The sequence below is a fragment of the Myxine glutinosa genome, chromosome 4 (assembly GCF_964187855.1).
Source record: "Myxine glutinosa chromosome 4, kmMyxGlut1.1, whole genome shotgun sequence".
NCBI lineage: Eukaryota > Metazoa > Chordata > Myxini > Myxiniformes > Myxinidae > Myxine > Myxine glutinosa.
In genome coordinates this window covers 93460816-93487373 of record NC_136264.1, presented here as the reverse complement: position 1 = coordinate 93487373, position 26558 = coordinate 93460816, and the positions used below count along the sequence as shown (strand labels likewise).

General features: G+C 47.5%; 1 protein-coding gene across 1 annotated transcript; it reads left to right on the top strand.

Moving 5' to 3' along the window:
* Window positions 1-4386: 4386 nt before the first annotated feature.
* LOC137426214 (homeobox protein BarH-like 2) lies at window positions 4387-25140 on the top strand. The gene is made up of 4 exons (XM_068114894.2): window positions 4387-4674; window positions 4932-5163; window positions 22901-22985; window positions 24737-25140. The coding sequence occupies exons 1-4, from the start codon at window positions 4488-4490 to the stop codon at window positions 25073-25075; spliced, it is 843 nt and encodes a 280-aa protein (XP_067970995.2). The 5' UTR covers window positions 4387-4487; the 3' UTR covers window positions 25076-25140.
* Window positions 25141-26558: the final 1418 nt, after the last annotated feature.

Here is a 26558-nt window from a genome sequence, read left to right as displayed (position 1 = left end):
TGTGGAAGTGCAAGCACAGAGAACAGATCAGGATGCAACATAACAAAAGCAGAAGGAGAAGGGAAAAATGCCAACAGCAGGGCCGAGGTCGAAAACAGATGGAGACGGACAAGCAAGGGATGTGAGTAATGAGGGGTAGGGGAAACGCAAGGGGTGGTTAAGATGGATACAGAAGTAAATTTTGGGAGGGATCAGGGTGGTTTAATGGGTGTAGAAAAGATCATAGATTTGGATGGGGGCCACCAGACCTGAGTCACCTGAGATGATGGTGAACAGCTGTTTTGAAGACCTGGAGGGAAGAATGAGATGGAAGAGAGTGTGGGAGGTGATTCCACAGGAGGGAAAAAAGAGGAACAAATAAGTGGAGGTGAACATTGGTTCTGGATTTTGTCAGTTTCATTAGGCAGGGTTTGCTGGTAGACCATGTGCGTCCTGCAGATACCTGGGGGAGGGGGTTGGAGGGGAACAAAGCATGGAAAGGGCACAGGGTGCAATACCAGCAATGAGCCAGTAGGAGACAGAGAGACCACCAGCCTGTCAGCAATGGCGAAGTGATAGGCCCATAGACTCAGCTTCATCGCGAGAGATTCAAATGATCTTGAAAGCCTTTTTCCATGGTGTCAAACTGAGATGGGCCAAGTGAGACAGGGACACCAGCACAGAGGGGATAGCAGTGCTCCATCAAGCTGTGGATGAAAGCCTTGATTGTGGATCGCAGCTCAGGTGTACCAAGGAAGGACTTTGCGCATGGTCTTTGCACATAGTCCAGGTGTTTTCCCAGATTGTGGTTTTGCCAAGGTCGCCAGATGGTCTTTTTTAAAGAAAGTGGTGGGAGGTTTTGCCAGATGGACTTTTCGGAGAGACAGAGTTAGAGTGTAACATTTGTTGGGATTGAAAGACATGTTCCAAGTCTTTTACCAGCTTGTAACGATATGAAGGTCTACAAAGAGGGAATAGGCTACTGCCTGTCTGACAGAAGGATGAGGGATGTCACGGCAGAGAGTGGAGTCATCGGCAAAGAGATAAAGAGGATTTTCCAGAGAGTCAGAGAGATTATTTATGAAAATTAGGAATAAGATGAGGCCAAAAACACTGTCTTGGGGTACTCCAGCCTTGTGATGAAAGGATTCCATTGAGAGCCGCATGTTGGCTTTGAGAATGAAGGGAGTCAGTAATCCACGAGTGGTGTTGGCCTTGGATTCCATAGGCAGATACTTTGGAGAGCAAGGCGGGATGCCAGACTGTATTGAAAGTTCGAGATAAGTCCAGAGAGACGGCTCTGATCTCATGACTGATATCGAGGGCCTCCATCCATTGTTCGGAGAGTCAAAGCAGCATCTCCAAGGTGGAGTGACCAGGTCTGAATCCGAATTGATGATCTGAGATGAGGCTGGTGGAGATGAGGATTTTTTATTTTGTATACCAAGTCGAGGCTCATATAAGAGCTAACATGTAGAAACATATAATAAAGGGAGAGGGGGAGAGAGGGGGATGCATAGCAACAGTAGAGAATAGGGACATCAGGAGATCTGTGGAAGAGAGAGAGGGCTGGAGTGGGATAAACAAAAAGTACACTTTAGCGACTTTCAGGAAAGAAAACAGGGAATTTGTAAGAGGTGGGTTTGGGGTGGTTTAATGGGGGTAGAAAAGATCATTTCTTTGGATGGGGGAAGAAATGAGATGGTGGTGAACAGCTCTTTTACAGACCTGGAGGGAAGAGTGGGATTGAAGAGAGTGAGGGAGTTTGTTCCAGAGGTGGGAAAAAGAGGATTGAAAGAGTGAAGGTGAGCAGAGAGTGTTGATTTTTGCAGTTTCACCAGAAGAGGGTTGCTGGCAGATCTTGTGCGTCCTGCAGGAATATTTGGGGGACAGAGCACAGACGGAGGGAAGACATGGGTACAAGGCCGGAGAGGAGTCGGTAGAAGACAGAAAGATCACCAACCCGCCTGCAGTGAGAGAGAGAGAGAGAGAGATAGACAGACAGAGACAGACAGAGAGAGGCTGGCCCTCAGAATCAGCTTCATCATGGGAGATACAGATGATCCCAAAAGCTTTGGTTTCGACAGGGTTTAGCTGAGCTAAGTGTGAGGCAGGAGCACCAGCCCAGAGTGGAGAGCAGTATTCCATCAAACTGCGGATGAAAGCCTTGTATGTGGTGAGGAGCTCAGTAGTGCCCAGAAAGGACTTCACACGACGGAGGATGCCCAGTCGGCGACTGGCTTTGGAGGCCAGCTTGGAAATGTGGTTTTCCCAGGAAAGATCATGGCAGATAGTGAGACCCAAAAGCTTGAGTGATAGAACTTCTTCAAGAGGATTGTTGAGAAAGTATATGGGAGGGTTTTCTGGACGCTCTTTTCAGAGAGACTAGTGAGAGTGTGAGATTTGTCAGGATTGAAAGACATGTTCCATGTGTTTGACCAGCTTGTGATTTTCTCCTGGTCTGCAGAGAGTGAAGAGGCTATACTGCCTACCGATCTGAGGGTTGAGATATAGAGTGGTGGAGCATGGAGTCATCAGCAAACAGATAAAGAGTATTTTCCAGAGAGTCAGAGAGAATTGATGAAGATTAGAAAAAGCACAGGGCCCAGAACACTACCTTGAGGAGCTCCAGCCTGGACAGGAAGAGGAGATGAGAGAAATCCATTGATAGCCACATGTTCACTACAACAGGAGAGGAAGTGATCGCGAGAGATTTTATGTCAACTGTGATGATGTATTCCATGACCTTTCTGATCATTGGAAGTGAGCCAATTGGTCTGTATTTGAGGGGATCAGTTTTTGCACCTTTTATGTAATGCTGTGATGGCTGATTTCCAAGCAGATGGAAGGTGACTGAGAATAAAGGGCAGAGAGGAAGTACAAGAGCAGCAGATTAGGCTTTTAGGGCACGAGCTGATGCCATCTTGTTCAATTGCAGAGTCAGAGTCGAGGGTTGCCAGTATCTTCTCCACCTTCTTAGGTGTAAAAGACAGAGTCCAGGAGCAGTTGGGTATGACCAGGAAGGATGATTAGAGAGATAGATAGGTGGGGGAGTGGGTGGTGTGGAGTGCACACGAGATTTTGAAGCAAACACAGAATTGAGGCATTCGGCCTTCTCACGAAGAATGATGTTCATATTTCGAGGTTCAAGGCAGGTCAGTGTTTCTTTGGTCGGTGGTGTCCTCTTAAAATTGGTAAGAATGTGTGGCATGGGTTTTAGAGGGACAGGATTATCTTCTCAAGGTTCCTACAGACTATAGTGCAGCAATTTTTCCTTCAAGTTAATATGATGTTCAATTTTTGGCCATACTATTGAAATACTTTGTTGTTGTACACTGTACAGATTGTTCGCACTGTAAGGACGCACTGTTCCATGCGCATTATGCTACAACAGCATAGCTTGCTTCAAGCTGCAAGTTGCCATTTCCAAATTTAACATTTCCATTCCAAAGCCGCTAATACAGTTCACAGTTTTTTTTTTGTTTTTTTTTTACCCGCAATTAGTTCATTGGGTCTCTGGGGTTGGAAGGGGAGTGGAGGGGGTTGTCTCTCTTGCTTCCCTCCTCCCTGCTCCACTCTGATGATCCTTGAGAAGCGTGCAAGTCCTTAAAGCAGCTGCAATAACATGGCATGAGGAGACTGCTCCTGCTTTGATGTGTGCCTGGTGTTCATTACCTAAATTGTCTACACAAACACCCCTTCAGATACTGTAAGTACTTTCTATTTTACTTTGCCAAGTATCCCCTTCTAGCACCACTCCCACCTCCTCAATGTCCATTTATAGAGGATGTTTAGAGCAGTTTATGGGGCCTATGCTGTTATCTAAAACCCAGAACGACAACGAGGATAAATATACACCTGTCCACGATTCATTTTGTGTGTACAAATGCACTAAAAACTTCCATAATGACGTCATATTCTAACATGAAGGTGAAGGTAGTATAGCTATACCCAGTGGGAAAAGGCTGTGTTGATGTTCCGACTACTGAGTGGTCTTTATCTTGTGTTCTTGTTAACATTCCATGGTACCCCTTACTTTTTGTACTTCACTTATGTATTTTTCATCTTTACACAATTGAAGACTTCCTTTGTTGCTTTTTAAAAATTATTCTTTAAAACCACGTGATCTGCTTTTTGGGATGTCTCAAGGGAGTGTGGCAGAACCCAAAGGGTTGTTGCTGCTTGGTCAAGGTGGAGTGATAATTCTGGGAACAAGTTGATGAACTTTGTGTGGAATCGAGATGATAATTTGTAATTCCCTATTTAACTATTGAGCAGAATATCTACCTCCCCCATTAACAAAAAGAGGGAGGAGAGAAGAGGAAGGCGATGGGGAGAGAGTGGAATAGAATCCGGACACTCGACGAGGAGGCGGCGCAATGTGGGCAGGGAGGTGAGTGAAGAGCGAAGAGTAAAGATTAGGCAAAGGAGATTTTAGGAGTTTGAGTAAAATGAAAGAAAGGAAAAGTAGGATCCACAAGAAAAAGTAACTCGTGGTGGTGACCCGCATGGAGGGGAACAGTTCCAGGTTGTGTGAGAGCCCGGAGGTTGTGCAGCCACGATCTCGCTCCTTCATGATTGAAGATATCTTGTCCTCTGGCTGCTCCAATGGATTCAGTAAATTCAAGTGTCCGGCAGAGCTACTGCGACCGCTCTGGTGTGGGTCTCTGGGGTTATTTCTTCCGGGCACATGCGGTGAGTTGTAGTCCACACTTGAGTGTCCACCTTCCCCAATGATTCCACTTTGATGACTCATCGAGGCCACTAGGCAAGTGGAGGTTCATTGCAGTAAAGGATTTACTCCTCTACCTCTGCCATGACGATTTACTTTGATTGATGTTTTGATAAACGAAATCCAGAAGCCTCCAGAGCAAGGCCGCATCTGTGTCACCGTATGCAGTTCTTCATGTATTATCAACTATTACCAGTAATTGCTCTTTATTATTATACAGTGAATGCAGGAACTCAGCTCCTGCAAATGGACCCACCTGACAATTTGTCTTGGCTGGTGCCAAACACAAGGTCCCTCTTTAATCCCATGGATCCACGGCCCATGGCGAGCATGAGCCGTTCTCTCTGGCCACCAAAAAGGTGCCGACGGAGCCGGACTGTGTTCACGGAGCCGCAGCTCCTGGGACTCGAGCGGCGCTTTGAGAAACAAAAATATCTTTCAACCCCTGATAGGTGGGTGTGCATTACAAATGCTTCCAGGTATACTGTTTGCAAGAACTGAGGATTCTCATATTTTAAAAATTTAAAATCCGTTTCTCGTGTCTGCAGTTTCTGTATTGTCCTTTTCTTGGAGGTTATTGCCCTCCTGACCATGGTCATCACATTTGATCCCAGGCAGAGTCAAATAAATAAGGTTGAATCGCCGTTTTACCTGTACAAGATAACTGCACGTGAAGATCATTAAACAATTTTGTCTTATAATTCTGTATAAAGAAATGACTTCTGTCCTTTGACCTTTTGTCATGACCTTTGACACTTTGAATTGAACCAGGAGGAGGTCATTAGGCCCATCAAGCCTGACACTACACATCAAATGGCTGGGAAAAGGAAACTCTCGATGTTGCTCTAACTAATGCGAGTGGTCAGCACATTGGAAATGGACATAGGCAAGCTGTTCAGCATATTGTGGATGAAGTACAGATGGACTGGTCAGACGGGCAGCAGATTTCGAACCGGATAGCCAAAAGTGATTAATGCCAGAATTGATGAAAGACTCGTCAATTTAACCCTGAGAAACTCCAGTATGCTCATAGAAATGGAAATTGATGAAACGCAGAAATCACATAAAATTTGAGCACAAATCTAACTAGAAAGTATCTAAAAATGCAAAGCCTGTCCGCGTCTATTTGTATTCAGACGTCTTCTTCCGTATGCTCAAAATAACGAAAACGCTTAAAAAAAGAAGAAAAAAAAGATAATTTTATGCCGCCATGACCTTTGAGCTTTAGATCTAAAAAAAATTAATCGGCTTCTATCTTTTGATTGGTGAACCAGTTATGTGACTCAATATGCAAATTCTTAAATTTCAGGTCAATTGGATGAAAATTGATGATTTTATGCAACCTTGACCTTTGACCTTTTGATCTAAAAAACAACAACCGACTCCTACCTTTTGATTAGTGAACCAATTCAGTGACCCAATATGTAAATTCTTAAAATTTCAGGTCAATTGGATGAAAATTGATGATTTTATGCCGCCATGACCTTTGAGCTTTAGATCTAAAAAAAAATAATCGGCTTCTATCTTTTGATTGGTGAACCAGTTATGTGACTCAATATGCAAATTCTTAAATTTCAGGTCAATTGGATGAAAATTGATGATTTTATGCAACCTTGACCTTTGACCTTTTGATCTAAAAAAACAACAACCGACTCCTACCTTTTGATTAGTGAACCAATTCAGTGACCCAATATGTAAATTCTTAAAATTTCAGGTCAATTGGATGAAAATTGATGATTTTATGCCGCCATGACTTTGAGCTTTAGATCTAAAAAAAAAAAATCGGCCTCTATCTTTTGATTGGTGAACCAGTTATGTGACTCAATATGCAAATTCTTAAATTTCAGGTCAATTGGATGAAAATTGATGATTTTATGCAACCTTGACCTTTGACCTTTTGATCTAAAAAACAACAACCGACTCCTACCTTTTGATTAGTGAACCAATTCGTGACCCAATATGTAAATTCTTAAAATTTCAGGTCAATTGGATGAAAATTGATGATTTTATGCAACCTTGACCTTTGACCTTTTGATCTAAAACAACAACAACCGACTCCTACCTTTTGATTAGTGAACCAATTCAGTGACCCAATATGTAAATTCTTAAAATTTCAAGTCAATCGGATGAATATTGATGATTTTATGTGACGCTGACCCTTGATCTTTTGACCTTTTGACCAAATTATGAATTTGCCTTCTCCATATTCTCATAATAAGGCTTTGTTGAAAGTTTGATGACAAAACTCAAATGGTAAATTGAAATTTCAGGTCAATCGGATGAAAATTGACGATTTTATGTAACGCTGACCTTTGACCTTTTGACAAAATTATTAATTTTCCTTCTCTATTATAATAAAGCTTTGGTGAAAATTTGATGACAAAGTCAAATGGTAAACAAGAACGCCACTCAGTGGAGCGCATACTCCCGCCGTGGGTGGCCGCTGCTGAGCCCGATCTTCCAATGGTAAAAAAATCCTTCAAAAAATTCCTGGATCCGGAATAATATCCTGAGCTTCACCAAAAACTAATCAATTCTTCCTTATCCCAAGGGCAATCATCCCACCAACTTTCATCCAAATCCGTTCAGAACTTTTCCAGATATCTTGTTCACAAACACACACACACACACACACACACACACACCACACACACACACACACGATTGAATGCATTACTCCCTGGCGGGAGTAACAAGAAATGCACTCGGTAGAGAGCATACATCCGCCTGGTGAACAGTTTACGTTTTGTATCTCAAAGTAGACCAGAAAATCACAATACAGAATCACATTTAAACCCTTTGAGTACGGATGACGTCCAATGCCGCAACCCACGAAAAGGTTTTGTGTACGGATGACGTTACTACCTACACGTCATCAATTATACCTATAAATAGATCGTCAGTACGTGGTTGCATTCCTGTACCAAAATGCCAAATTAATCCCGTACTGTGGGTATTTTTATAAATAAATAAAAAATCCCGTAATCAAAGGGTTAATCAAAATCAATCACAGGAATCACCATCGGTCCAGTCTTTCATACCCTGATCTACCCGTCGTGTTTGGCCATATCACTCAATGGTGAAGAATCGCTTTTAAAATGCTACTAGCTGGATCTGGATTCGGATCTTCACCAAAATTGAATCGATTATCCCTTGTCAGACACCCAAACGGTCCACCAAGTTTTGTCCAAATCCGTCCACAACTTTTTGAGATATCCTGCTATGTATCGTTTTTGGCCCCGATCTCCCAATTGTGATGAATCACTTTAAAAATTCTAGTAGCCGGATCCGAATCCGGATCTTCACCAAAATCTAATCATTTCGTCCTTGTAACATACGCTACATCTCTGCCAAATTTCGTCCGAATGCGTCCGCAACTTTATGAGATATTTTGTTCACAAACGGACAGACAGGGGTGAAAATATAACCTCCATCCACTTTTGGTGGCGGAGGTAATCACTCATAGAGCGACACTTGGCAAAAGAGAACAAGAAAGAGCAATCGGAGATTGCAGACCCTCGACAGGACGTGTTTGTGAGGTGTATTTTGTGGGGTGTTTTTGTACATTCTTTCTTTATTTTGTACAACCCCACTTTCATCAGACACACGTGACACATGACATCCTCTTTATAAAACTGGATTCAGTATAGTATTAAAAAAAAAAAAAAAAAAAAATATATTATAATATTTTTTTTTAAAATGAGGCTGTCCTCAGGGTCCTTTGAGCGCCTTGGTTCTTTTGCAACCTCAGAGTCTTTTGGGTCACCAGGGTCTTTTGTGTCCTTGGGATATTTTGGGTATTTTGGGTCATTGGGGTGTTTTGAGTCCTCGGGGTCTTTTGGGTCTTCGGAGACTTCACAGCCTTTTGGTTCTTTTTGGGTGCTTGTGGTCTTTTGGGTCTTCTGAGTCCTTTGGGTCCTTGGGGACCTCTGGTAATTCATGGTATTTAAGGATCTTCAGGGCATGTTGGGGGTCTTGGTGGTCTTAAGGGACTTGAGGGTTCTTAACGCTTCTTCAAAAGTTCAATGGGTGTCAGCAGTCCAAAATGTCAAAAGGTACATTCCAATAGTTAATAGTGCATTGTGGCGGACACAAAAGCCCACTGGCGTGGTGACATCATTCCGCGCACCAAGTGGGCGGTGGCCACGCACCAGGGGTAGGCGTGGCCTCATGATATACACCGGGCGCCCAGCCCGGGACAGTACAGTGTTACAGTGTAGTCTTACAATAAAGACGTTTATATGTTACCGCTTGTCCGCTTCCTCCTTGCTCACAAGCAGCGCGCGTAACGCCGCGCTTTACTGGTGACCCTCGACGTTGGATCTGCTGGAGCGATCCTTCCACACGCGACGCCATCGCCATGGCCGACTTCGTCAAACTTCCGGAATTTTGGGAGGCTCAGGCCGAAGTCTGGTTCGTCCAGGCCGAAGCCCAATTTCAGCTTCGGCGCCTCACCGGCGATGACACGCGCTATTGCCACGTCGTCGCCTCCCTCGGGCCCGGCACGGCCGCTCGAGTTGTGTCCGTCCTTCGCCACCCACCGAACGGCCACAAGTACGAGGCACTCAAGCGGCTACTCCTAGCCACGTTCGGCCTTACGGACGACGCACGGGCCGACCGCCTCCTGGATCTCCCCGAGCTCGGTGAGACGCGCCCGTCGGTCCGAATGGACCATATGCTGTCACTGTTGGGCGACGAAGCCCCCGGTTCGCTATTCCGGGCGCTTTTCCGGCGCCAACTTCCAGCGCAGGTCCGCCTCGCGTTGGCCGGGACCGAGCTAACGGAACCCCGAGCATTGGCGGCCGAGGCGGACAGGTACTTCGCCGCTTCGGACATGCGGGCGAGCGTCGGCGTGGCCATCACGGCCCTCGACGCTGATGTTCAGCAGCATGTTCCACAGCATCAGCTTCTACAGCACGCTGATGTTCAGCAGCATGCTGATATGCACCTCGTGAACGCCGCCACGCCCCGCCCACCGCCGCGGCGAAAACCGCCACCGCGGGGAAACCCGCCAACTCCACCGGCCTGGCGGAGCCAGCCGCGCTCCTCCAGCTCCACCACCTGGTGCTGGTTCCACGCCAAGTTCGGCCACGAAGCTCGGCGGTGTCATCCGCCGTGCTCCTTCAACGGGTCGGGAAACGCCCGGGCCGGCGCTCAATAGTGGCGATGAGCGCCGGCCATTCGAACAGCCTGCTGTTCATAACGGACACCTTCTCCAGGCGCCGTTACCTGTGCGACACGGGAGCGCAGGTGAGTGTCATTCCCGCCGGCACGTCAGACAAGCACGCCGCGGGTGGGGGCCCCGCGCTGCTTGCCGCGAACGGGACGCCCATCCGTACGTACGGAAAACGCTGCCTCTCTCTGCGGTTTGGAGGGCAGGTTTTCCGATGGACGTTCGTCACCGCCGACGTGCCCATGGCACTGCTTGGCGCGGACTTCCTGTGCGCTAATGGGCTCCTGGTCGACGTCAAGCGCAGACGGCTTGTCCAGGCCGAGACGTTCAGCTCGCTCGCTTGTGCGTTGCCCAGCTCAACGAGCGGCTTGCCAAGCGGCTTGCCGAACGATTCGGTTCCGGCCACGTTGGTCTGTACGCTTCCGGCAGCGGACGCATTCACCCGCCTCCTCGCCGGCTTCCCGGCCCTCACGCGGCCCACCTTCTCGGCGGGGGCCGTCAAGCACGGGGTGGCCCATCACATCCCCACCGTCGGGCCACCGGTCTACGCCCGGGCACGCCGCCTCGAGCCGACGAAGCTGGCGGTGGCAAAAGCGGAGTTCGCTACCCTGGAGCGACTCGGCATCGTTCGGCGCTCAGAGAGCGCTTGGGCGTCGCCGCTGCACATCGTGCCGAAGCCCGGCGGGGGATGGCGACCGTGCGGGGACTATCGCCGTCTCAATGACGCCACGACTCCCGACCGCTACCCCGTCCCCCACATTCAGGACTTTTCCGCCCGTTTGGCGGGCAGGTCCTTCTTCTCGAAGGTGGACCTCATACGCGGCTACCATCAGGTCCCCGTCAGGCCGGAGGACGTCCCGAAGACGGCGGTCATCACGCCATTCGGACTCTTCGAGTTCTTGCGCATGCCCTTCGGTCTGAAGAATGCGGCTCAGGCGTTCCAGCGACTGATGGACAGCGTCCTGCGCGACTTGGATTTTGTCTACGTTTACCTGGACGATATCCTCGTCGCCAGCGCGTCCCGCGAAGAGCACCTACGCCACCTCCGCACGCTCTTCGAACGCCTGGGCCAGCATGGCCTGATTGTGAACCCCGCAAAGTGCCGGTTCGGCGCCGCCACAATCGATTTTCTGGGGCACCGTGTCACCAGGCACGGAGCCGTCCCCCTACCGGCCAAGGTGGAGGCGGTGAAGGGGTTTCCGCGCCCCCGCACGATCAGAGGGCTGCAGGAGTTCCTGGGCATGGTGAACTTTTACCATCGGTTCCTGCCCCGTATCGCCCAGCTCCTGCGCCCCCTGCACGAAGCTCTCCGAGGTAAGCCGGGCAAAGGCGACGTTACCTGGACCGAGCAGATGGACACGGCGTTCACGGGCGCGAAGCTCGCCTTGGCTAACGCCACCATGCTCGCGCACCCGGCGCCCGATGCACCGATCGCCCTCACCACCGATGCCTCGGACTACGCGGTGGGCGCAGTGCATGAGCAATGGGTGCGTGGAGCTTGGCAACCGCTGGCGTTCTTTAGCCGGCAGCTTCGCCCGCCCGAACGCCGTTACAGTACCTTCGACCGCGAGTTGCTCGGACTTCACTTGGCGGTCAGGCACTTCCGCCATCTGCTCGAGGGCCGGGCGTTCACTGCCTTCGTCGACCACAAGCCGCTGATCTTTGCGATGGGCAAAGTCACCGAGCCGTGGTCGGCCCGGCAGCAGCGTCACCTCTCGGCCGTGTCCGAGTACACGACGGACATCCAGCACGTCGCGGGGAAGGACAACCCGGTGGCGGATTGCCTTTCCCGGGCCGTCGCCCACGCAGTCCACCTCGGCATCGACTATGCCCGGATGGCAGCGGACCAGGCCGCTGACCCCGACGTCCAGGCCTTGCGGACCGCCGTCACGGGCCTCCGCATCACCGAGGTGCCGTTTGACGGCGCGGGCGCGGCCCTCTTGTGCGACGTCTCCCTCGGGCGTCCTCGCCCCATCGTGCCCGCGGGCTGGCAGCGCCAGGTGTTTGACGCCATCCACGGCCTGTCCCACCCGGGCGCGAGGGCCTCCCAAAGGCTGATCGCCGACAAGTTCGTCTGGCATGGCCTCCGGAAGGCCGTCCGCGGCTGGGCCAGGACGTGCCTCGCGTGCCAGCGCGCCAAGGTGCACCGGCACACCCAGGCCCCGTTGGCCCCGTTCACGGTGCCGGAACGCCGGTTTGACCACGTCCACGTGGACCTGGTGGGACCTCTGCCCCCCTCGCGGGGTTTCACCTACGTCCTCACCATGGTGGACCGCACCACCCGGTGGCCGGAGGCCGTGCCCTTGGCGTCGACAACGGCGGCCGATGTCGCGCAGGCTTTCATCGCCACCTGGGTCGCCCGGTTCGGCGCCCCCTCAGACATCTCATCCGACCGCGGCCCCCAGTTCACCTCGGAGCTCTGGGGGGCGGTTGCGCAGGGGCTCGGGGTCCGGCTGCACCGAACCACGGCCTACCATCCCCAGGCTAACGGCCTGTGTGAGCGATTTCACCGCTCATTGAAGGCCGCGCTCCGGGCCACCCTCCGCGACGGCGGCTGGGTCGACAGGCTCCCCTGGGTCCTGCTGGGCCTCCGGACGGCGCCCAAGGAGGACCTGCGCGCATCCGCGGCGGAATTGGTCTTCGGGCAACCGCTGCGGGTGCCGGGCGAGTTCCTCCCCGACTCCACGGCACCATGGTCCGCGGCACAGCAGCGCTCCGCTCTACAAGAGACCGCCCAGAGGTTCGCCCCGGTGCCAACGGCATGCCACGGGCACCCACCGACGCACGTCGCCCCGGAGCTTCGCACGGCGGAGTACGTCTTCGTCCGCCACGATGCCCATCGGACACCACTGCGGCCCCCGTACGACGGGCCTTTCCGCGTGCTGGAGACCGGGGCGAAGCACTTCACCCTGGACATCGGCGGTACTCCTGACCGCGTTTCGGTAGACCGCCTCAAGCCGGCCCACCTCGATGTGGACCATCCACCGCCAGTGGCCCGACCCCCACGTCGGGGCCGCCCTCCTGCGGGCGGACCCCCGGCACCGCCCAGCCCCGCCGCCACGCCGCCCCCCGGTCCTGCACCCATCCCAGGGGCAGCCAGGGGCATCCCACCTGGCATCCCTGCACCCCGGACGCCGCCGATCGCCAGGGGGCGCTTCGACCGGGTCATTCGTCTGCCCCGCAAACTGGCCCTCCAGGTGCGCGGGAATTCTGGGGGGGCGCGTGTGGCGGACACAAAAGCCCACTGGCGTGGTGACATCATTCCGCGCACCAAGTGGGCGGTGGCCACGCACCAGGGGTAGGCGTGGCCTCATGATATACACCGGGCGCCCAGCCCGGGACAGTACAGTGTTACAGTGTAGTCTTACAATAAAGACGTTTATATGTTACCGCTTGTCCGCTTCCTCCTTGCTCACAAGCAGCGCGCGTAACGCCGCGCTTTAGCATAATTAATATACGTACATAATTAATAGACAGGATGCCACTGACTTCAAACTACATAATTAATAGATATATTGAAAACTCACATGGCTGGAGAAGATAATATAGTACAGTTTCCACTTCAAATAATAACTTCTGGCTGCCAGACCAATTGTAAACACGTGTTCTACACGTGACCAATCATATTGAAATTGTAAACACATGTTCTGCTTTATGACTACTACATCACTTTGAACTTTCACATCGATCAATGAAGCGGTTCAAGAGATATAATTTGGAAAAGATTTTCGTTCAATCTAACATGGTCACCAAACCATGCAACGTATGAATTTATCCAAGGACAGCATGGTATACGCAAGGCATGGGGAACATATGTTTGAAGTTTCCGTTCCATCTGTTCAGCCGTTCTGGAGGAGTGGCTTTTTAAAGTTTTATTCTTCAAAAAATCATAGCCACCAAACGATGTGACCTATGACGTCATAGTCACGGAACTTTTTGTTCATCATGGGTATGCGATCAGGCATGTCTTGCCTCGAACTGTTTCATTGTTTCTGATAAAAAGGGTTTTTAGTGTTTTTTAAAGGCTTTTGTGTTAAAACAAATATGGCGGCCAAACCACGTGACCGATGACATAATTATTATTTTTTTCTCCACCAATATATCCCTAGATGACGCTCAATAAATTTCATCTTGATCAGATGAAGTTTTGTACTTGTCAATTGGCTGGGACATAATACTTATGACATAATATTTAACATATGTTATTCCCCATGGAGAGTTCGTTACAATGAGCCATGTCTCACTTTTTTCTACGCAGTGCTTTCAGAGATATAGAGGTGCAAAGTTTTTCAGTTTTTCCAAGATGGCGCCCGTACTACATTACCTGTGACATCATTATCATAAAATTCTACAAGAAGAGGTGCACCTTTGGTGAAAACTTCCTGTAAATCAGACCAACGGTTGCAGAGAAAATCATACTTATTCTGTGCGGACAGTCAGACAAAAAACAAGCGGACTCGAATGCAATACCCTCTCCTCTGGCGAGGGTAACAAAGTGGAATGGCACTCAGTAGAGCATCCTTTTGACCTCCAAAAATAATTTGTGGTAGAATTCAGTGACCTGATTTGGGAATCGTCTTCAAAGTTTAAGTTAATCGGATGAAAACTGACAATTTTAGAAATTAGGTCTATGTTAACCTTTTGGTCTATGTTGACCTCAAATATATTTGGTGGTTGAATTCAGTAAGCTGATATGCAAATCCTATTCAAATTTCAAGTCAATCAGATGAAAATGGAGGATTTTAGCAATTTGAAAAGGTTATTGACCTTTGGCCTATGACCATTTGGCCTAAGTTGACCTCAAATATAATAGGTGGTTGAGTTCAGTGAGCCGATATGCAAATCCTATTCAAATTTCAAGTCAATTGGATGAAAATTGAGGATTTTAGAAATTTGAAAAAAAGTGGTTGACTTTTTGCCTATGTTGACCTTTTGACCTTTTGACCTAAAAAAAAAAACAGGATTCTGTCGGACCACCAACTCTACCATTTGGCGAAGTTTATTGAAGATCGGTTAAAAATTGTGACCTGAAGGCAAGTATAAGTGAGCGGACAAAAAGTGGATTTTTTTAGTAAGTTTGACAAAATATCTCGAATGAAACACAGGAATATCTAATTTACATAAGTATTGAACACATAAAACTAGGAGACAAAAGGTCTGAAGGTGAATATCGGAAAGACGAAGGTGATGGCAAGTGGTAAAGCATGTGGTGAGGTGGAAAGAACTGGGAAGTGGCCCTGTGTGCAGGAAGGGTGTCGGAGTGAACTCCATTCAATGTACAATGTGTGCTGAGTGGGTTCATCAAAAATGTAGTGGTCTGAGAGGGTCATTAACCAGTGTGGCAGCTACATTCAAATGTAAGGTGTGCACAGAGGGAGCTGCAGATGGAGGAAATGTTGAGTTGGATCTTGGAGACGGCGTGAAGCTGGGAGGTGTGAAAACATTTTGCCTCCTCGGAGACATGCTGAATGGAGAAGGTGGATTGGACTCGGCAACGGTTGCTGGAGTGAGATGTGCATGGAAGAAGTTTCGGGAACTGAGTGGCGTGCTGACAAGGAGGGGAGTGTCTTCTGAGTTGAAGGGAAAGGTGTATGCTGCATGTGTGAGAAGTGTTATGATTTATGGGAGCGAGACATGGGTAATGAACGTAGAGCAGCAACGAAGGCTGGAAAGGGTGGAAATGCGAATGGTTCGGTAGATGTGCGGAGTATCGTTGAGAGAAAGGAAGTCAAATGGTGAATTGCGAAAGATGATGGGAATATTGCCTGTGATTGATGCTGTGAAGAGGAACAAGTTGAGATTGTTTGGTCATGGGTTGAGGAAGGATGAAAGTGACTGGTTGAGATGAATGAATGTGAATGAATGTAGAAGGAAGTAGAGGACGGGGAAGACCGAGAAAGACTTGGCTAAAGATGGTGGAAGAAGAAATGCGGGCAAGGGGGTTAACAAGGAGAGATGCAGAAAATAGGGCAAAATGGAGAACATTGTCATGGGGACCGCAAGGCTCCCATGCGGTCTAAGCTGGCCTCCAAAGCCAGTCGCTGACTGGGCATCCTCCGTCGTGCGAAGTCCTTCCTTGGCACACCTGAGCTCCTCACCACATACAAGGCTTTCATCCGCAGCTCAATGGAGTACTGCTCTCCCCTCTGGGCTGGTGCTCCTGCCTCACACCTAGCTCGTCTTCACACTGTTGAAACCAAAGCGTTCAGAATCATTGGAATCTCCCGCGATGACGCTATCTTCGAGGGCCTTTCACTTAATCACCGCAGGCAGGTTGGTGGTCTTTCCGTCTTCTGCCGACTCCTCTCCGGCCTTGCTCCCCCAGCTCTCTCTGGGCTCTGTCCCCCAAATATTCCTGCAGGTCGCACAAGATCTGCCTGCAACCCTCTTATGGTTAAACTGCCAAAATCAAGACTCTCTGCTCACCTTCACTCCTTCATTCCTCTTTTCTCCCGCCTCTGGAACAAACTCCCTCACTCTCTTCAACCCACTCCTCCCTCCAGGTCTTTAAAACGGCTGTTCACCACCATCTCTTATCTTCCCCAATCCAAAACCTTGATCTTTTCTACCCCCGCTAATTTCACCCCAAATCCACTTTGTTGAGGTGACTTTTGACTTCTTTCCTGGAAGTCCTTGGTGTGCTTGCGTTTTATACCTATCCTGCCTCCCCCCAGGCCCTCCCCCTCCAAAAACATCTCCCGATGTCCCTGCTCTCAAATGTTGTGTTTGTGTGCTTCCTCCCCTTCTCTCCCCATCTTGTCGACCGCTCCCCATTTTATATACTTTGTTTGCTTGTTTGTTTGATTTGTTTGTTTGATAAATGTTAGCTCTTTCACGAGCCTCGACTCTGTATACAAAAAAAATATTTAAAAAAGGCTAACCCCTGCTCTTGCAGGGAAAATGGCCTTAAAATGCATGTTCTATTGAATACTCTCAGTCAATACTTCCTAGAAGCGCCTTTGGCAGTGATTACAGCTTCGAGTCTGCTTGGATATGTCTGTATCAGATGTGCACATCTGGATTTGAGGAGTTTGTCCCATTCTTCCTTTCAGATTTGCTCAAGCTCTGTCAAGTTGGATGGGAAGCATCAGTGAACAGCAATTTTCAAGTCTTTCCACAGATTCTCAATGAGATTCAAGTCTGGGCTTTGGCTGCGCCACTCGAGGACTTTCACGTTCTTGTTCTGAAGCCATTCCAGTGTTGCTTTGGCTGTATGCTTGGGGTCATTGTCCTGTTGGAACATAAATCTTCGCCGCAGTCCAAGGTCTTTTTCACTCTGAAGCAGGATCTCCTCAAGGATTTGCTGTATTTGGCTCCATTCATTGTTCCCTCTATCTTTACAAGTCTCCCAATCCCTGCCACTGAAAAGCATCCCTATAGCATGATGTTGCCACCACCATGCTTCACGGTAGGAATGGTGTTGGATGGGTGATGAGCTGTGCTTGGTTTCTGCTAGATGTTTGATGGTTTCTGCTAGATGAGCGCTTTGCACTCAGGCAAGAATTCAACTTTCATTTCCTCAGACCACGGAATATTTTGCCTCACACTCTCAGAATCTTTCACGTGCCTTTTTGCAAACTCCAGGCATGCTGTCATGTGCCCTTTTCTCAGGAGTGGCTTCTATCTGGCCACTCTCCTGTAAAGTCGGGATTTGTCAAGTGCTGCAGAGACTGTTGTCTTTCTGGCAGGTTCTCTCGTTTTTGCCAAGGACCTCTGTAGTTCTGTCAGAGTGGTCATTCGGTTGTTGGTCACCTGCATGACCTAGGTCCTTCTTACCTGGTTGCTTCGTTTGGACGGCCAGCTCTAGGAAGAATCTGGGGAGTTCCATATTCTTTCCATTTCCCAATAATAGAGCTCACTGTGCTCTTGGGAACATTCAACACTCTAGAGATTGTTTTATATCCTTCCCCAGATCTATTCCTCCTCGCTATTCTATCTCGGAGTTCTACGGACAGTTCCTTGGACTTCATGGTTGAGTTTCTTCTCTGACATTCACTGTCAACTGTGGGACCTTATGTAGAAAGGTGTGTTTCTTTCTAAATCATGTCTAATCAATTGAATTGGCCACAGGTGGACTCCAATCAAGTTGTAGGGACATCTCAAGCATGATCAAAGGAAAAGGAAATGTGGAAAAAAGTCAAGGGGTGTGAATACTTTCTGAAGGCATTGTTCGTGGATTGGAAATCAAAACTTTGATTTTCTCATTACCTGTGAAAACGCGATATGCTTAACTTACAAGAGCAGCATATTTGTTTGATTGTCATCGGAGTTGATGCATATTGAACCCCCAAAGTGCAGACTTGTATGGCAATTTGGTAAAAGCAATTGATCTGGCTTAAAACCCACTATCCAGGCAAGACTGGTCCATAATCACATCAGAACCTTATATCGACTGCTCCTGAAAATTTTTCTGCAATGGAATAATTTCTGTTTTCGCAAGTAATCCCTTTCCACATTCAACTTTTTGTCCATTTCCTCGACGCTGCTACACTGATCTGTGTGTGGTGAGTTAATTGCAAGAAAACAACTTGCATTCTCCTCCTGGAAAGAAAACCTTACTGATGCTAACCTGTGATCTCCACACACCTCACAGCAATTGTGAAATTGTTATGTGATAATATGAAGAGACAATGCCCAACATCAACCTCACCTGCGATCAAAATTCTCCAGCCTTTCGCCATCACCCAAAGCCTGGTGGGAGGTGGGCAGTTCAGTTTCTGGTACGCATTCCCCTTCCATTCCTTCCCTTATCAAGAATGGAGTCATGCTCGATACTTCTCAGGAAACATACAGAGTTAATGAGTTCCCTTACACGGAGCTTCAACGCAGGAGGAAGTCGTTCGGTAACCCATCCACAACTTTTTGAAATATCGTGCTCTATATCGTTTTTGGCCCCATCTCTCAATGGTGAAGAATCGCTTTAAAAAGTTTTAGTATCCTGATCCAGATCCGTTTTTCTAGATCCGTTTAGCTACACCTGCTGGATAGGTCTGCGAATGAAAAGAAGGCCGGGTGCGTAAGCCCTTCCATCCGGTACATCGCCGCTACCCTTGCCAAGACTTTCAGACGACCTCCTTGTGGTGCACCATGGTAAGTGCTCTTGGGGGCACTGACTAAATGTCTGGAGGATCTCGGAGTAGGTTGGTACCTTAGAGGTGTAGTGTGCATGGGCACCTCCATTGTGAGGCAAACGAGACAAACCTCCATTGGTACCTCCACTGTGAGGACTTGCTGTGACACTCACCAATCCAACCAGGGTAGGTGGAGCTCTTTACCCTTGGTAGGCTGTCCACCTAGGAGAAGGAAACTGATTGCAAATTCCCCTGCTGTCTTGCAACGTTTGTCTCTTTAGACAAAGGCTTGGTCCACAGCTGATTCTGTCGTGGCTTCAGGAAGGGCATCCGGCCACAAAAAAACATGCCTCAAATATGCCTTTTGTCGAAGCAGCCATTAGGTGAATCACAGCTTACACATGCAAGCGTGAAAACGGCCATTAAACGATGATGATGATGATGATGTGATCTGTCCGAACCTTCACCAAAATCTTATCAAATCATCCTTTTCACACATCCAACCTGTCCACCAAATTGCATCCGAATCTGTCCATAACCTTTTGTCATATACTGCTTACAGACAAATAGACAAACAGATGGGTGAAAACATAACCTCAGTCCACCTTTGGTGGGTGATGGAGGTAATAACCAACATCAATAATTACAAACTATAATGCTGTAGGTCAGCAGGAAAAGCTAAAGAACAAGATAAAGGAATGAGGAGGAAGGAGTAAAAGGAAAAAAAAAAACAACGAAAGTAATTAGGCCTGTTAAGAGGATTCTGGGAGTGAGAGGACGTGGGGAGCAAGAGCCGAAAAGACCAAGTCTAGTGACAAGTTCCCATTAGTAGCCATGGCTGAGTGAAGACCCATTGTGATGCCACTGATTAGTAGAAACAGGCAGGAGAGGCCCAAGGGTATTTCTGGTATAATACACCACACTGGGTGCACGTGGGAGTGAGACAGAAGTACTAGGACTCTCCAACTACTCAACACTCTCACCACTCAACCTTTGCTGGAATGTCCCTTAAATTCTCTCTCATTACACTCTCCCATTCACTATTTGTACCACCCTACCAATCAGGTGGCCAGTTCAAAATAACAGTTCGTGTGAATGAATAGTAAACGTTTTTGCAAATGCAGGTTCAAATGTCCCGACAGACCTCCAGATAGTTAGCACAGATGGTGGGGAAAGCTCTGGCGTCGATTTATAACAATGGTCAGAGGTTCTATATTTCAAATAAGAGGTCAGGACCATCTGTCTGGTCAGGACTGAGACCATCAGGACCGAGGCTCTGGAAAGTTCTCTTCCTTTTTCCATTACTCCATATTATGTCATCCAGTACCCCTTCCCACTGACAGGCACACATAAGTTCCATCACTCTCTACTCATCTGGAATTCAATAGTTGCTGGTCTGACAAATAGAACATGTCCTTTAATCCTGGCAAATCTCACAGTATCACAATGTCACTCTGGAAGGATTATAAAATTAACCCACCTATTTCCATGGGCAGCCACTGCAAAAGGTTTAGTCTTTTGAACTGCCAGACCACAGCATCAGCCATGACCTCTCCGACACTGAGTGTGTGGAAAAGTTGGCCTCCATAGCCAGGAACAGACTGAGCAACCTCCATCGTTCTACGTCGTGTCCTTGAAACATTAGAACTATTTACAACCTACAAGGCTTTTGTCCATAGCTCAATGGAGTACTACTCTCCCCTATGGGTGAGCACCCCTGCTTTACATTTGCCTCCTGGATTCTGTGGCACCCCTGCTGTGTCGGGCACCCCTGCTTAAGGCTTTAAACATTATTGGTATCTCATTCGATGAAGCACAACCACAAGGATTTTTGTTCTTGCATTGCAGAAAGGTCATGGCCTCTTTCAGTCTAGCTCCTCCTTCTCTCTCTCTCTCTCTCTCTCTCTCTCTCTCTCTCTCTCTCTCTCTCCTTCTCTCCATCTCTCTCTCTCTCCTTCTCTCCTCTCCTCTCTCTCTTTCTCTCCCCCCCCCCCCCCCTCTCTCTTTCTCTCGACCCTTCACCCCCTTCCACCATCATCCTCAACTCTCCCTCTTGGAAGCATGCATTGTTGCACACTTCCAAAATTCGAGCTTACTGCCAGTGGTGCCAATGTTTGAGGTACCGGAGCCCTGCACAAATGTTGGCTGTGACATCATCGCCACAGCTACTGTCACATCAAGTTAAGCCATTCTTCACAAGAACAGCCACATCACTGATCCATCAATGCTCCGGTAGCTCCAGCAACACTACATCTTTGCTTATTTGCCTCTACTCCTTTGTTGGTCTTCTTTCCCTTTTGTGGAAAGGCCTCCCGGAGCTGGTTCAGTCCCATTCTTCCCTCCAGAACCACAAATTACATATACATTCGTCCATTAACCAGACTCGGTGGTGTAATGGTTAGAGCGTCCACTCTGTGTCCGGGAAGTCAGCAGTTAGAACCCAGTCTGAATCATACCAAAGACTTGAGGAGAGAGCATCGACTAACAACCATAGATTAGCAACCACTGTGCAGGCTTGAGGGGCTTAATGGCCTCGTGTGGTGAAGTTCCTTGTATTAAAAGGTAGTAAATATTTATACACTAGTTACTAGTATAAAAGTCCTCTGGGTCTTTTGTGTCCTTCGGGCCTTTTGGGTCCTCAGGGTCTTTTTGGTTCTCTGGGTCCTCGGGGTCATTTGTGTCCTCTAGGTTTTTGCATCCTCTGGTTATTTTGGGTCATCGGGGTATTTTGGGTCCTCTGGGTCCTTTGGGTCTTTTAGGTATTCAGGGTCCTTAGTCTTTTAGGACATTGGAGTATTTGGAGTCTTTTAGGAGTCTTTTAGGTCACCTGGGTCTTTCCAGTCATCGGGGTCTTTTGGGTTCTCGGTGTATTTTTGGGTCCTCTGGTCTTTTGTGTCCTCCGGATATTTTGGGTCCTTTTGGTCTTTTAGGTATTTGGGGTCTTATGCATCTTTGGGGTCTTTTGCATCCTCTTGGTCTTTGGGTCCTCCTGTGTATTTTGGGTATTTTGGGTCATCTGGGTATTTTTGAGTCTTCGGTGTCTTTTGGGTCTTTGGTGTATTTTGTGTCTTCAGGGTCTTTTGGGCCTTCGGGGTATTTTGGATCTTTGGGGTCTTCTGGGTCTTTTGGGGCCTTGGGGTCTTTTGGGTCTTCTGTGTCTTTTGGTTTTTTGGGGTCTTTGGGGTGTTTTGGGTCTTTTTGGGATTTCGGGAGTATTTTGGGTCTGTTCGGTCTTTTGGATTTTATGGGTCATTTCGGTCTTCGGGTTCTTTAAGGGTCTTCAGGGTCTTTTTGGGTCTTCAGCATCTTTTGGTTCCTGGGGTCTTTTTTTGTCTATTTGGTCTTTTAGGTCGTTTTAGTCTTATGGGTCTTTTTGTGCCCCTGAGTCTTTTGGGTCTTTTGACCGTAGTTAACACACAGTCGTGTTAAATGTTTGGCTTTTACCTCCCCACTCAAAGCCTTTAAAACCTACCCTTGTGAAGGGGAACAGACATCAGACATCTGTACAAACATACAAACACACATTGTGTTTTATAATTGATATGGCAGATATACTGTACTTGTATGCTGAAAAATAAATAAACATTGACCTGTCATGGATTATTATTATTTCGTATACAACCTGTGGCTGCTGGTTACATAATTGCTGGGAGCCAGGCTGTGATGCTGATGTAGTGCCCCCTCTTCCCAGTTAGCTAGTACTCATTTTGCTGACCTCAGAAAGATGACAGGTCGAATCGACCTGAGTCAACCCACCTGGTGTGTTGTTATTCAATAGAACTACATGGGTTGAAACTCAAGACCCAAAGATCTTAAGCCAGCTACCTTAACCGTTAAGCCAACACGAGGCTTTCTTGGACTATTATGAGTATCTCATTTATATAATCTTTTGAAAGTCCTTCGTGTGACAAATAGCCCAACATGTGAGGTGCGTATCTATTGCAGGATGGACCTGGCAGAGACTTTGGGGCTGAATCATTTCCAGGTGAAAACATGGTACCAGAATCGGCGAATGAAATGGAAAAAAAAGGTAATTGCAACAATTTTGGTACTCGTATACCCACATCACGTCTAATGTTCTTGTTTCCACATGTGAGTCGTGTTATGGGGAAGGTTAACAATTACGGTTAATCAGACACCAGTTCATACAGAGCCTTCAGAAAGTATTCACACCCCTTGACTTTTTTCACAATTTGTTGTGCTACAGCCTCAATTTAAAATGGTTTAAACTGAGACTTTTTGTTACTGATCTACACGTAATACCACACAATTTAAAAGTGGAATTTTTTGATTGAATTTTTTTACAAAATAATTTTAAAAAATGAAAACCTGAAATATCTTGAGTCAATAAGTATTCAACCCCTTTGCTATGACACTCCAAATTGAGCTCAGGTACATCCAATTTCCTTTGGCCATCCTTGAGATGTCTCTACAACTTGATTGGAGTCCACCTGTGGCCAATTCAATTGATTGGACCTGATTTAGAAAGAAACACACCTTTCTACATAAGGTCCCACAGTTGACAGTGAATGTCAGAGCAGAAAATCTACCATGAAGTCCAAGGAACTGTCCATAGAACTCCGAGATAGAATAGTGAGGAGGCATAGATCTGGGGAAAGGTATAAAACAATTTCTAGAATGTTGAAAGTTCCCAAGAGCACAGTGAGCTCCATCATTAGGAAATGGAAAGAATATGGAACTACCCAGACTCTTCCTTGAGCTGGCCGTCCAACCAAACTAAGCAAGTGGGCAAGAAGGACCTTGGTCAGGGAGGTGACCAATGACCACTCTGACAGAACTACAGAGTTCCTCGGCTGAGATGTCGGGGTCAGTGTCAATCAGTCAGTCAGTTGGGGTCAGGTCAGTCAGTGGGTCAGTGCCCAGTGAGTCAGTGCCCATTTAGTCAGTGCCCTCAACCAGCAAACCTGCCAGAAGGATAACAGTCTCTGCAGCCCTTCACAAATCTAGACTTTATGGGAGAGTAGCCAGACGGAAGCCACTCCTGAGAAAAAGTCACATTACAGCACACGTGGAGTTTGCAAAAAGGTACGTGAAAGCCTCTGAGAGCCTGAAGCAAAATATTCGGTGGTTTGATGAGATTAAAATTGAGCTTTGGCCTGAATGCAAAGCGCTAAGTCTGGCAGAAACCGAGCACAAGTCATCACCCATCTAACACCATCCCTACTGTGAAGCATGGTGGCAGCAGCATCATGCAATGGGGATGTTTTTCAGTGGCAGGGGCTGGGAGATTTGTAACGATAGAGGGAACAATGAATGAAATTGAAATTGAGTGGCCCAGCCAAAGCTCAGACTTGAATCCCATGGAGAATCTGTGGAAAGACTTGAAGATTGCTCTTCACCGACACTCCCCATCCAACTTGACGGAGCTTGAGCAAATCTGCAATGAATAATGGGAGAAACTCCCCAAATCCAGATGTGCAAAGCTGATGCAAACTCACGAACGCAGCTTTAAAACTGCTATTGCTGCCAAAGACGCTTCTACGAAGTAATGACTCAGGGCGTTGAATACTTATGTAAATTTGATATTTCTGTCTTTCATTTTTAATTATTTTATTAAAAATTATACATAAAAAATTCCTTTTGGACATTATGGGGTATTATGTGCAGATCAGTGACAAAAATCTCAATTTAATCCATTTTAGATTCAGGCTGTAACACAACAAAATGTGTAAAAAGTTAAGGGGTGTGAATACTTTCTAAAAGCACTGTATGTATGTGTGAGCCATGTGGTTAGATATCATGTGTCACAACGTGTTGCAGATGCTGCAAAAAGGAGGTGAGGAGATGCTGAAAAAGAGCAAAGGTCGTCCAAAAAGGCAATCTCTGCGGCCGGACCGTTCTGAAGCACAGATGAGTAAGACGGGTTGTGGACAGGCCGTTGGGACGGTGATCGAGTACAGGGGAAGCAGTATTGGAGAAGATTCTCGTCCTGACTCTGTCTCCAGGGCCTGCTGTCATCTCGGTGCCGAGTTTGGTCCACTGTTTGTCTACTCTCCTTCAAGTTGTCCGACTTCAAGTGTGCCCACCGGTCAACAGACTACACATTTGAGTTCTGACTTGAGTCCAAAAGCAACATGTTTGAGTCCAAAGCCTGGTTAATAATTTTTTTTCTTGCCAATCTTATTAAGTTTATTATTTTATAGATATTGTTGTTTGGAAGGATGTGAAATGAGCATTGCAAAAAAAAAAAAATTTCATCCTTTTTGCTTCACTCTATTTCCATTACTTTCACTTTCCCATTACGCATGAGTTTGGGTAAGTCTGGTGTTGGCTTAACGGTTAAGGTAGTTTGCTTAAGATCTTAGGGTCGTGAGTTTGAGCCCCTGTCATGCCGCTGAATTAACACCAGGTGGGTTTACTCAGCCTGTCATGCTTTCGAGGTTGGCAAAATTAGTACCAGCGCACTGGTAACAGGGGGCACCGCATCAACGGCACTGCCACCCTCCCAGCAATGATGCAACCAGCAGCCACAAACTGCATCCAAAACAAAAATGAAAATCTTATTTTGATGTGGATAGTTGTCATGAATCAGGAAAAGAGAGTGATCTAATAAATATGTACACACCATCACTCACATACTCATTGGATATACTGACTATACACTCATTCACTCAACAATTCATTCATTGATTTGGTCACTGCGACTCATTCACATTAATTTAATCAGTGTAGTACTCTGTTGCTCTTTCACTCACTGAAACGTTCTTCATTCACTGACACATTATACATTTTGCACTCACTAAATTGTGCTCATTCAATCTTACTCATTCAGCTATCAGAGTCGCACTCTTGAACTCACCAACTCTGCTGATTCACTTGCACAAAACGGTCATCCTCAAGCGCTCACTTATTCAGAGTTGCACTCTTGAACTCACCAACTCTGCTGATTCACTTGCACAAAACGGTCATCCTCAAGCGCTCACTTATTCAGAGTTGCACTCTTGAACTCACCAACTCTGCTGATTCACTTGCACAAAACGGTCATCCTCAAGCACTCACTTATTCAGAGTCGCACTCTTGAACTCACCAACTCTGCTGATTCACTTGCACAAAACGGTCATCCTCAAGCGCTCACTTATTCACAGTCGCACTCTTGAACTCAACAACTCTTCTGATTCACTTGCACAAAACGGTCATCCTCAAGCGCTCACTTATTCAGAGTTGCACTCTTGAACTCACCAACTCTGCTGATTCACTTGCACAAAACGGTCATCCTCAAGCACTCACTTATTCAGAGTTGCACTCTTGAACTCGCCAACTCTGCTGATTCACTAGTGGAAAATGATCATCCTCAAGCACTCACTTATTCACAGTCGCACTCTTGAACACAACAACTCTTCTGATTCACTTGCGGAAAACAGTCATCCTCAAGCACTCACTTATTCAGAGTCGCACTCTTGAACTTACCAACTCTGCTGATTCACTTGCACAAAACGGTCATCCTCAAGCACTCACTTATTCAGAGTTGCACTCTTGAACTCGCCAACTCTGCTGATTCACTTGCGGAAAATGATCATCCTCAAGCACTCACTTATTCACAGTCGCACTCTTGAACTCACCAACTCTGCTGATTCACTTGCGC